The sequence below is a fragment of the Salvelinus alpinus genome, chromosome 13, assembly GCF_045679555.1.
Source record: "Salvelinus alpinus chromosome 13, SLU_Salpinus.1, whole genome shotgun sequence".
NCBI classification, from domain to species: Eukaryota; Metazoa; Chordata; class Actinopteri; order Salmoniformes; family Salmonidae; genus Salvelinus; species Salvelinus alpinus.
This window is the reverse complement of record NC_092098.1, coordinates 37,132,536-37,145,703: the sequence shown is the minus strand read 5'-3', so window position 1 is coordinate 37,145,703 and position 13,168 is coordinate 37,132,536. Positions and strand designations below refer to the sequence as shown.

Here is a 13,168-nt window from a genome sequence, read left to right as displayed (position 1 = left end):
GAAATACTCCACACAGAGACATGTACAAAGCTCTCCCTCGTCCTCCATTTGGCAAATCTGACCATAATTCTATCCTCCTGAGTCCTGAACACAAGCAAAAAATAAAGCTGGAAGCACCAGTGACTAGATCAATAAAAAAAAGTGGTCAGATGAAGCAGATAAGCTACAGGACTGTTCGGATAGCACAGACTGGAATATGTTCCGTGATTCTTGAGGAGTACACCACATCAGTCATTGGCTTCATCAATAAGTGCATCGATAGGCCTCCCGGGTGGCGCAGTGGTCTAGCTGCGCCACCAGAGTCTCTGGGTTCGCTCCCAGGCTCTGTCGCAGCCGGCCGCGACCGGGAGGTCCGTGGGGCGACGCACAATTGGCATAGCGTCGTCCGGGTTAGGGAGGGTTTGGCCGGTAGGGATATCCTTGTCTCATCGCGCTCCAGCGACTCCTGTGGCGGGCCGGGCGCAGTGCGCGCTAACCAAGGGGGCCAGGTACACGGTGTTTCCTCCGACACATTGGTGCGGCTGGCTTCCGGGTTGGAGGCGCGCTGTGTTAAGAAGCAGTGCGGCTTGGTTGGGTTGTGCTTCGGAGGACGCATGGCTTTCGACCTTCGTCTCTCCCGAGCCCGTACGGGAGTTGTAGCGATGAGACAAGTTAGTAATTACTAGCGATTGGATACCACGAAAATTGGGGAGAAAATGGGATAAAATTAAAATTAAAAAAAGAATAAGTGCATCGATGACGTCGTTCCCACAGTGACCGTGATTACATACCCCAACCAGAAGCCATTGTTTACAGGCAACACCCGCACTGAGCTAATGGATAGAGCTGCCGCTTTCAAGGAGTGGGACTCTAACCCAGAAGGTTATTAGAAATCCCGCTATGCCTTCCAACAAACATGCAAAGTGTCAATACAGGACTAAGATCGAATTGTACTACACCGGCTCCGATGCTCGTCGGATGTGGCAGGGCTTGCAAACTATTACAGACTACAAAGGGAAGCACAGCCGAGAGCTGCCCAGTGACACGAGCCTACCAGACGAACTAGACTACTTCTATGCTTGCTTCGAAGCAAATATCACTGAAACATGCATGAGAGCAACTGTTACGGACGACTGTGTGATTACACTCTCCGCAGTTGATGTGAGTAAGACCTTAAAACAGGTCAACATTCACAAGGCCGCAGGGCCAGACGGATTATCAGGACGTGTACTGCGATCATGCGCTGACCAACTGGAAAGTGTCTTCACTGACATTTTCAACTTCTCCCTGTCTGAGTCTGTAATACCAACATGTTTCAAGCAGACCAGGATAGTCCCTGTGCCCAAGAACACTAAGGTAACCTGCCTAAATGAATACCGACCCATAGCACTCATGTCTGTAGCCAGTGCTTTGAAAGGCTGGTCATGGCTCACAACACCATTATCCCAGAAACCCTAGACCTACTCCAATTTGCATACCGCCCTAACAGATCCACAGATGATGCAATCTCTACTGCACTCCACACTGCCCTTTCCCACCTGGACAAAAGGAACACCTAAGTGAGAAAGCTATTCATTGACTACAGCTCAGCGTTCAACATCACAGTGTCCTCAAAGCTCATCAATAAGCTAAGGATCCTGGTACTAAACACCTCCCTCTGCAACTGGATCCTGGACTTCCCGACGGGCCGACCCCAGGTGGTAAGGGTAGGTAACAACACATTCGCCACGCTGATCCTCAACACAGGAGCCCCTCAGGGGTGCGTGCTCAGTCCCCTCCTGTACTCCCTGTTCACTCATGACTGCACGGCCAGGCACGACTCCAACACCATCATTAAGTTTGCTGATGACACAACAGTGGTAGGCCTGATCACCGACAACGACAAGACAGCCTATAGGGAGGAGGTCAGAGAACTGGCCGTGTGGTGTCAGGACAACAACCTCTCCCTCAACGTGATCAAGACAAAGGAGTCGATTGTGGACTACAGGAAAAGGTGGACCGAGCACGCCCCCATTCTCATTGACAGGGCTGTAGTGGAGCAGGTTGAGAGCTTCAAGTTCCTTGGTGTCCACATCACCAACAAACTAACATGGTCGGCTAGCAAGGTGCCTGAGAGATGTGACTGCGCCAAGGGTTAACATAATGTGTGTTGTCTCTTCGTGTGCAGGGCAAATAAAAAGATTTAAACTAGCAGACCGTCAGTTGTGGCAGCGTCCTAATTAAAAGTACACAACGCAGAATGAACCACGCTACACTAGCATGGTCCAAGCACACCAAGACAGTCATGAAGAGGGCACGACAAAACCTATTCCCCCTCAGGAGACTGAAAAGATTTGGCATGGGTCCTCAGATCCTCAAAAGGTTCTACAGCTGCACCATCGAGAGCATCCTGACTGGTTGCATCACTGCCTGGTATGGGAACTGCTTGGCCTCCGACCGCAGGGCACTACATAGGGTAGGGTAGTGCGTACGGCCCAGTACATGACTGGGCCAAGCTTCTTCCCATCCAGGACCTCTATACCAGGCGGTGTCAGAAGAAGGCCCTAAACATTGTCAAAGACTCCAGCCACCCTAGTCATAGACTGTTCTCTCTGCTACCGCATGGCAAGCGGTACCAGAGCGCCAAGTCTAGGTCCAAGAGGCTTCTAAACAGCTTCTACCCCAAACCATAAGACTCCTGAACAGCTAATCAAATGGCAACCCAGATTATTTGCATTGCCCCCCCCCCCCCTTTACACCGCTGCTACTCTTATTATCTATGTCACTTTAACTCTACCTACATGCACATATTACCTCAATTACCTCAACTAACCGGTGCCCCGCACATTGACTCTGTACCGGTGCCCCCTATATATAGTCTATTGTTATTTTACTGCTGCTCTTTAACTACTTGTTACTTCTATTTCTTATTTGTATTTTTTAAACTGCATTGTTGGTTACGGGCTTGTAAGTAAGCATTTCACTGTAAGGTCTGTTGTATTCGGCACATATGACTAAAACAATTATTTTTATTATTTTCATGGTGCACAAGACACCAGTCTGATTCACGCCTGTCTCAGTGGACTAATCCATTGCGGACGCCACGGGGATGGCACAATCCATCACTCCTAAGTCATTTGATAATGAAATTGTATATGGTTATATTATGTAAAAATAATGGTGCAACACTAATCAATCTCATTATTTTATAACAAATTCTCAATCTCAGTGCGCCGTAGAATTGGCACCTTTCCCTATGTTGCTATGTGCATAATAGCAAAGTTAATCAGTATAGTGGGATTGAGAACAATGCGGTGGAGGCAGCAGCAGCAGAGACAAAAAAAGCTGCCTTTGCCTGAGCCTTGTTGTCTAAGAAATTGAGGAGAGGAGAGAGTATTGTTTACACTGTTGCAAATTGCCAGAAAAAATTATATTGTAATCTAACAACAACTGTTTGACACACACAATACTCACGCAACGCTTGCTCCTATACCCTCCTTTTTCTAGATCCCCAGTAGTTTCCACAACTAAGTCAAATTATCTCCACAGATCTGACTTCCTCTTTCCTTCCTGAGTAACCCGTAAACATTCGCCCGTTTCGAGTTAATTTTTCATGTCCTCCACATCCATTTTGCTGTTATAACAATTTATTGATGTGATTATGATAGGCTATAGGTGAGGTCCTATTGTTAACATGCATGTGATGCTCACGCATTTCATGTAAAGCGAGCAAGGGTTGAGGGAATAGGGAATGCTTGTCAAACAAATTAGGGATTTCGGTAACAGAACAAAACTTTACAGTCAGAAACTAAATGGCTGAAATGATGTTACAGCTTCAGCCTGGATAGTGCAATAAACACTGCTATGTGTTTAAACAGAGCGAGACAACGTGCCCCAGTCACACAGTGTCCTTTTTTTAACAGTTTGACCATCGGGTTCTTTGAGTCCTTTGTGTCTTAATTATGTAATCAAACAGTATGCTTAAAGCACCAGACAAAGCTCAGCGCATATGTAGTTGATTTTATTCTGTCTATATAAGGAAAAATAAGGTTAAACAGGACTCAGTCAACCACTATTTTTTTGTCGGGGTCATCCCTAAGACTCAACAGCCAATGATATGCTAGGCATCATAAATGATGTATCAGACTGATATCTAGGGAGTTGTGGCTTGTTGAATAGCATGTCAGATTATAAACCTGACAAATTGTTTGAGATCAAAATAGTAGTAGTGGTGCAAATAAGCAGCCATTTGAGCTCACGTGCATCCTGTTTCCATTGATCATCTTTGAGATGTTTCTACAACTTGGGAGTCCACCTGTGGTAAATTCAATTGATTGGACATGATTTGGAAAGGCACACACCTGTCTATATTAGTTCCCAATGTTGAAAGTGCATGTTTGAGCAAAAACCAAGCAATGAGGTGGAAGGAATTGTCCGTAGAGCCTGGAGAGAGGATTGTGTTGAGGCACAGATTGGGGAAGGGTACCAAAACATATCTGCAGAAATTAAGGTCCCCAAGAACACAGCGGCCTCCATCATTCTTAAATGGAAGAAGTTTAGAACCACCAAGACTCTTCCTAGAGCTGGCTGCCCGGCCAAAAGGGGGAGAAGGGCCTAAGTCAGGGAGGTGACCAAGAACCCGATGCCCACTCTGACAGTTCCTCTGTGGAGATGGAAGGTTCTCCCAGAAGGACAACCATCTCCGCAGCACTCCACCAATCAGGCCTTTATGGTAGAGTGGTCAGACGGAAGCCACTCCTCCGTAAATGGCACGACAGCCCACTTGGAGTTTGCCAAAATGGCACCCAATGGACTCTCAGACCATGAGAAACAAGATAATCAGGTCTGATGAAACCAAGATTGAACTATTTGGCCTGAATGTCAAGTGTCACGTCTGGAGGAAACCTGGCACCATCCCTACGGTGAAGCATGGAGGTGTCAGCATCATAATGCTGTGGGAATGTTTTACAGCGGCAGGGACTGGAAGACTAATCAGGATCGAGGGAAAGATGAATGGAGCAAAGTACAGAGAGCTCCTTGACGAAAACATGCTCCAGAGGTTCACCTTCCAACAGAACAATGACCCTAAGCACACAGCCAAGACAACGCAGGAGTGGCTTTGGGACAAGTTTCTGAATGTCATTGAGTGGCCCAGCAAGAGCCCGGACATGAAACCCGATTGAACATCTCTGGAGAGACCTGAAAATAGCTGTGCAGCGACGTTCCCCATCCAACCTGACAGAGCTTGAGAGGATCTGCAGAGAGGAATGGGAGAAACTCCCCAAATACAGGTGTGCCAAGCTTGTAGCGTCATACCCAAGACTTAAGGCTGTAATTGCTGCCAAAGGTGATTCAACAAAGTACTGAGTAAAGGGTCTGAATACTTATGTAAATAGAATATATATATATATTTTTTTTTTTTAAATAAATTTGAAAATAAATCCTAAACACCTGTTTTTGCTTTGTCATTATACGGTATTGTGTGTAGATTGATTAGGAAACATTTAATCAATTTTAGAATAAGGCTGTAACGTAACAAAATGTGGAAAACGTCAAGGGGTCTGAATACTTTCCGAATGCACCGTACAGGTCCTGGATGACAGGGAGCTCGGCCCCAGTGATATGCTGGGCTGGCCACACTACCCAATGTAGCACTTTGTGATCAAGGGCGGTTAATTTTCTATACCAAGCGGCAATGCAGCCAGTCAAGATGCTCTTGATGGTGCAGCTGTATAACTTTGAGGATCCGAGGGCCCATGCCAAATCTTTTCAGCCTCCTGAGGGAAAAGAGTCGCTGCCGTGCCCTCTTCACGATTGTGCGGGTGTGTCGACCATGTTAAGTCCTTAGTGATGTGGACGCCAAGGAAAGTGAAGCTCTCGACCCGCTCCCCAACAGCCCTGTTGATGTGGATGGGGGCGTGCTCTTCCCTCTTTCTCCTATAGTCCACGATCAGCTCCTTAGTCTTACTGACGTTGAGGGAAAAGTTGACATGTCCAAATAGTCCCTCTGTTTCAGTCCATTTTATTATGTTTGATGTCTGATGAATATGACCCAGGTTGTGTTGTTTGGAGTCTTTACAGTTCCAGGAGTGAGCAGAGTATGGCACATCTTGTCTCTCTCACGTGTAAACAGTACGAGAACCACAGCGTCAACTGGCCTAGTCCTTCTGTGATCAATGTCTTTTTCCTTTCTCCCACATTAGGCACCAAATGTAGAAAAATTTACTGAAACTGGGAGGGACTACCAAGACCTGGTTAATAAGAAAAATTTATTTTTGTTTTCCATTACAATACGTTTTAAAACGTTTTCAGTGGCAATTGAACACAACCCAGCCACAGACAGTTCCTTTTGATTGATGGGTGAAGTAGGCAAATTGGCTTTGACTAGACTGGTCATGTACACTGGGCATTTCATTGCAAATTAAAGCTAGAATCCTTAGTTGCTACATCCATTTTTGTACTTATAAATGAATAGCCAAAATTCCACATGGGTCACTTCAGGCTAAAACAAGACTATTACTGGTCTGAGTGCTACAGTATTCAGCAAATCCAAACTGACACAACAGATCTGGCTTCCCCTCGGGTGATTTGCATGTCCTCTTGGCCTGTTCTTCCTTTCCCTCTGCATTGGTCATGTTCATTCGAGCCTAAGTTTCAGTTTTTCCATTGCAAACTGAGTGTTTCTTATTGGAGTCCAAGTAGGCCAGCGTTTCCCAAACTCGGTCCTCGGGACCCCAAGGGGTGCACGTTTCGTTTTTTGCCCTAACACTACACAGCTGATTCAAAGCTTGATGATTAGTTGATTATTTGAATCAGCTGTGTAGCACTAGGACAAAAAATGAAACGTGCACCCAGGCGGGGCCCCAGGACCGAGTTTGGGAAACCCCGAAGTAGTCCATCCAATTTTAGTTTGTTTGGTGCCTAATGAAGGGAAAGGGGATACCTAGTCAGTTGCACAACTGAATGCATTCAACCGAAATGTGTCTTCCGCATTTAACCTAACCCCTCTGAATCAGAGGTACAGGGAGCTGCCTTAAATCGACATCCACTTCATTGGCGCAGTCAGATTTTTCCATCTTATCTGCTTAGGGATTCGAACCAGCGACCTTTCGGTTTACTGGCCCAACAGTTTTAACCGCTAGGCTACCACTGCCCCTAGGGAACACAACCCTGGGTCGCGTTCAATAGGACCAACCTTTTGGAACATTCAGATAGAAATATGCTATGTAGAACAAACATGCCAGTCATGTAGAGCAGTGCTTTCCAACTCCAGTACTCCCAACAGCACACATGTTTGTTGTAGCTCCAGAAAAAAACACACGATTCAACTTTAAGGGTTTGATGATTAGTTGACAAGTAGAATCAGGTGTGCTTGTCTGGGGCCACAAGAAAAATATGTACTGTTGGGGGGTACTGGAGGACCGGAGTTGGGAAACACTGAAAACTCAGACACACCAATAGCGTTTGCTGGCCGAGTGTACTTAACACAGCTTTACCAAAACTCGGTCCTCAGGATCTCACGGGGTGCACGTTTAGTTTTTTGCCCTAACACTACACAGCTGATTCAACATTTTAAAGCTTGATGATTAGTTGATTATTTGAATCAGCTGTGTAGTGCTATGGCAAAAAACAAAATGTGCACCCCTTGGGGTCCCAAAGGCCTTTGGGAAACGCTGACTTAGCACCTCTGAACAGAGTGCCAGCTGTAATTTGCAAACCGATTCTACATGTAGAATCGCGCGAACATGTCGTCAGTCTGACACCCCCACCAGCGAGCATGTGGTCCCTAAAACACACCACGATGAATGAACGGCAGATTGACATTTGGTGCGGTGTGTCTGCTCCCTTAGGAATCACATCGGCTCTATTACTGGAATTTCTATCTGCAACGTTTGACAACTGAACTTGGCCCTGCTCTCCCTTTTCTTCCCTATACTATATCACTGCCTGTCCCTATCATTCTCCCTCTCCAACTATCAATATTTTTTTATTCTGGTAACCAAAATTCCCATTTGGAGGATTCCAAGATTTCCTTACTACTCCATCCTGATTCCAGGAATCTTCCAACCAGGAAGATTCCAAAGTTATTTTTATCCAAAACCAATTTTCCTCCAAGAGTGACTGGCTGAACATCTCTGGCTCGTTTGATCTTTAGTGATTTTTCATCTCTTTGTCACCCCTCCCAAGCCAAATGACAGGAAGCCAGACCCAAGAGTACTGTCCCCTTCCAAATAAACCCCTACCCCACAAGGGCACTTCATATCACAGACATGTACAAAGGTTGGGTAGGTTTTTACCAATATGGTAATAGGGGCTAGGCTCTCTGACAGGCTAGGTTGAATTGTAGCCATTGATTATACATATCCAAGCCTTTCACAACTACACAAGTGCCTAGGTAGTAGGCGATAGGGGTTGATTTGAAACTGGGGATAGAGAAGCAGCCTCCACTGCCATCCACCCTCATCTTATAGCCCTCCACTAGAGGTCGACCGATTAGGATTTTTCAACGCCGATACCGATAATTGGAGGACCAAAAAAAGCCGATACTGATTAATCGGACGATTTTTTAAAATGTATTTGTAATAATGACAATTACAACAATACTGAATGAACACTTATTTTAACTTAATATAGTACATCAATAAAATCAATTTAGCCTCAAATAAATAATGAAACATGTTCAATTTGGTTTAAATAATGCAAAAACAAAGTGTTGGAGAAGAAAGTAAAAGTGCAATATGTGCCATGTAAAAAAGCTAACGTTTAAGTTCCTTGCTCAGAACATGAGAATATATGAAAGCTGGTGGTTCCTTTTAACATGAGACTTCAATATTCCCAGGTAAGAAGTTTTAGGTTGTAGTTAATATAGGAATTATAGAACTCTCTCTCTCTCTATACCATTTGTATTTCATATACCTTTGACTATTGGATGTTCTTATAGGCACTTTAGTATTGCCAGTGTAACAGTATAGCTTCCGTCCCTCTACTCGCCCCTACCTGGGCTCGAACCAGGAACACATCGCAACAGCCACCCTCGAAGCATCGTTACCAATCGCTCCACAAAAGCTGCGGACCTTGCGGAGCAAGGGGAACAACTACTCCAAGTCTCAGAGCGAGTGACGTCACCGATTGAAACGATATAAGCGCACACCCCGCTAACTAGCTAGCCATTTCACACCGGTTACACCAGCCTAATCTCAGGAGTTGATAGGCTTGAAGTCATAAACAGCTCAATGCTTGAAGCATTGCGAAGAGCTGCTGGCAAAACGCACGAAAGTGCTGTTTGAATGAATGCGTACGAGCCTGCTGCTGCCTACCATCGCTCAGACTGCTCTATCAAATAATAGACTTAATTATAACATAATAACACACAGAAATACGAGCCATTGGTCATTAATATGGTCGAATCCGGAAACTATCATTTCGAAAACAAAACGTTTATTCTTTCAGTGAAAATCGTAACCATTCCGTATTTTATCTAACGGGTGTCTAACAAGTCTAAATATTCCTGTTACATTGCACAACCTTCAATGTTATGTCATAATTATGTAAAATTCTGGCAAATTTCACCTGGTTAATATTGCCTGCTAACCTGGATTTCTTTTAGCTAAATATGCAGGTTAAAAAATATATACTTCTGTGTATTGATTTCAAGAAAGGCATTGATGTTTATGGTTAGGTACAATCGTGCAACGATTGTGCTTTTTTCGCAAATGCGCTTTTGTTAAATCATCTCCCGTTTGGCGAAGTTGGTTGTCTTTGTTAGGAAGAAATAGTCTTCACACAGTTCGCAACGAGCCAGGCGGCCCAAACTGCTGCATATACCCTGACTCTGTTGCAAGAGAAGTGACACAATTTCCCTAGTTAAAAGAAATTCATGTTAGCAGGCAATATTAACTAAATATGCAGGTTTAAAAATATATACTTGTGTATTGATTTTAAGAAAGGCATTGATGTTTATGGTTAGGTACACGTTGGAGCAACGACAGTCCTTTTTCGCGAATGCGCACCGCATCGATTATATGCAACGCAGGACACACTAGATAAACTAGTAATATCATCAACCATGTGTAGTTAACTAGTGATTATGATTGATTGATTGTTTTTTATAAGATAAGTTTAATGCTAGCTAGCAACTTACCTTGGCTTCTTACTGCATTCGCGTAACAGGCAGGCTCCTCGTGGAGTGCAATGTAAAGCAGGTGGTTAGAGCGTTGGACTAGTTAACCATAAGGTTGCAAGATTGAATCCCCGAGCTGACAAGGTAAAAATCTGTTGTTCTGCCCCTGAACAAGGCAGTTAACCCACCGTTCCTAGGCCGTCATTGAAAATAAGAAAGTGTTCTTAACTTCTTTGATATAGGGGGCATCATTTTCACTTTTAGATGAATTGCGTGCCCATAGTGAACTGCCTCCTACTCTGTCCCAGATGCTAATATATGCATATCATTATTACTATTGGATATAAAACACTCTGAAGTTTCTAAAACTGTTTGAATGATGTATGTGAGTATAACAGAACTCATATGGCAGGCAAAAACCTGAGAAAAAAATCCCAAAACAGGAAGTGAGAATTCTGAGACTGGTCAACGTTCAACTCATCGCCTATTCAATTCCCTGTAAGATATGGATCTGTTTGCACTCCCTACGCCTTCCACTAGATGTCAACAGTCTGTAGAACGTGGAATGAAGCTTATGCTGTGTTGTGGGGCCGGATGAGAGGGGAATGAGTCAGTGGTCTGGCAGATTGCCAGTTCCTGGTCCCGCGCTTTCCTCATGATATCGCCTTGCGTTCCATAACTTCTACAGACACAAAGGAATGCTCCGGTTGGAACGTTATTGGATATATATGATAACAACATCCTGAAGATTGATTCTCTACTTAGTTTGACCAGTTTTTTCAACCTGTTATATAACTTTTTGAAGTTTTAGTCCGAGTTCGCCTGCATCTGCGCGAGCGTTTGGACATGTGCACTAAACATGCTAGCAAAAGTAGCTACTTAGACATAAGTAATGGACATTATCGAACAAAACAACGATTTATTGTGGAACTAGGATTCCTGGGAGTGCATTCTGATGAAGATGATCAAAGGTAAGGGAATATTTATGATGTAATTTCGTATTTCTGTTGACTCCAACATGGCGGAGAAATTTTGTTATTTTTGAGCGCCGTCTCAGATTATTGCATGGTGTGCTTTTTACGTAAAGTTTTTTTGAAATCTGACAGCGGTTGCATTAAGAACAAGTGTATCTTTAATTCTATGTAAAACATGTATCTTTCATCAAAGTTTATGATGAGTATTTCTGTTATTTGACGTGGCTCTCTGCAATTTCTCTGGATATTTTGGAGGCATTTCTGAACATGGCGCCAATGTAAACCGAGATTTGTGGATATAAATATGCACATTATCGAACAAAACATAAATGTATTGTGTAACATGATGTCCTATGAGTGTCATCTGATGAAGATCATCAAAGGTTAGTGATTAATTTTATCTCCATTTCTGCTTTTTGTGACTACTATCTTTTGCTGGGAAAATGGCTGTGTTTTTCTGTGGCTATGTACTGAGCTAACAATCGTTTGGTGTGCTTTCGCCGTAAATCCTCTGAGATCAGACATGTTGGCTGGATTCACAACATGTGTAGCTTTAATTTGGTGTCTTTCATGTGTGATTTCATGAAAGATTGATATATATAGTAATATATTTGAATTTGGCGCGCTACATTTTTTCTGGCTTTTGGCCAAGTGGGACGCTACCGTCCCATATATCCCAGAGAAGTTAACTGACTTGCCTAGTTAAATAAAGCTATAAAAAAAATATTTAAAAAATCTGTGTCCAAAAATACCGATTTACGATTGTTAGGAAAACTTGAAATCAGCCTTAATTAATCGGCCATTCCGATTAATCGGTCGACCTCTACCCTCCACCCCCCTCTATCCTCCCCTTACCTCAGGTCCTCCAGTAGGTCACACTCTGTCTGATGTTTGATGTGTAGTCTGCTTATCTGCTCAGCTTGAGTGTGTTTCAGCTCCTGGGTAACCTTGACCTGAGAGAGGCAAATATATATATATATATATATATCAATAGAAGTGGGCAAAACATCCAAATCCAGCTCTTGTATATGGAGCAGAATACAGTCAACTCCTGATAAGAGCACTGCATGTCATATACAGTTGAAGTCATAAGTTGACATACACCTTAGGAATTGTGAAAAACTGAGTAACTGTATTTGGCTAACATTTAATCCAAGTAAAAATTCACTGTTTTAGGTCAGTTAGGATCACCACTTTATTTTAAGAATGTGAAATGTCAGAATAATAGAAGAGAGAATGATTTATTTCCGCTTTTATTTCTTTCATCACATTCCCAGTGGGTCAGAAATGACATATACTCAATTAGTATTGGGTAGTATTGCCTTTAAATTGTTTAACTTGGGTCAAACGTTTTGGGTAACTTTCCTAAGATTCCCACAATAAGTTGGGTGAATGTTGGCCCATTCCTCCTGACAGAGCTGGTGTAACTGAGTCAGGTTTGTAGGCCTCCTTGCTCGCACATGCTTTTTCAGTTCTGCCCACACATTTTCTATAGGATTGAGGTCAGGGCGTTGTGATACCTTGACTTTGTTGTCCTTAAGCCATTTTGCCACAACTTTGGAAGTATGCTTGGGGTCATTCATTGTCCATTTGGAAGACCCATTTGCGACCAAGCTTTAACTTCCTGACTGATGTCTTGAGATGTTGCTTCCATATATCCACATAATTTTCCTACCTCATGATGCTATCTATTTTATGAGGTGCACCAGTTCCTCCTGCAGCAAAGCACCCCCACAACATGATGCTGCCACCCCCGGGCTTTACGGTTGGGATGGTGTTCTGCGGCTCGCAAGACTCTCCCTTTTTCCTCCAAACATAACAATGGTCATTATGGCCAAACAGTTCTATTTTTGTTTCTTCAGACCAGAGGACATTTCTCCAAAAAGTACAATCTTTGTCCACATGTGCAGTTGCAAATCATAGTCTGGCTTTTTTATGGCGGTTTTGTAGCAGTGTCATCTTCCTTGCTGAGCAGCCTTTCAGGTTATGTAGATATAGGACTCGTTTTACTGTGGATATAGATCCTTTTGTACCTATTTCCTCCAGCATCTTCACAAGGTCCTTTGCTGTTGTTCTGGGATTGATTTGTACTTTTCGCACCAAAGTACATTCATCT

The 13,168-nt window shown here is 43.6% G+C and overlaps 1 protein-coding gene across 3 annotated transcripts in view; it reads right to left on the bottom strand.

Annotated features, from left to right (window-relative positions):
* LOC139537651 (F-BAR and double SH3 domains protein 2-like) overlaps nt 1–13,168 on the bottom strand; it is a 63,622-nt gene that overhangs the window by 48,591 nt on the left and 1,863 nt on the right. For 2 of the 3 annotated variants that reach the window (XM_071339214.1, XM_071339213.1), the window contains exon 2: nt 11,908–12,005. In XM_071339214.1, coding sequence (XP_071195315.1) covers nt 11,908–12,005 — 98 coding nt within the window. Of the gene's footprint in view, nt 1–11,907; nt 12,008–13,168 lie in introns of those variants that run through there. The other variant, XM_071339215.1, reaches the window with a different exon arrangement.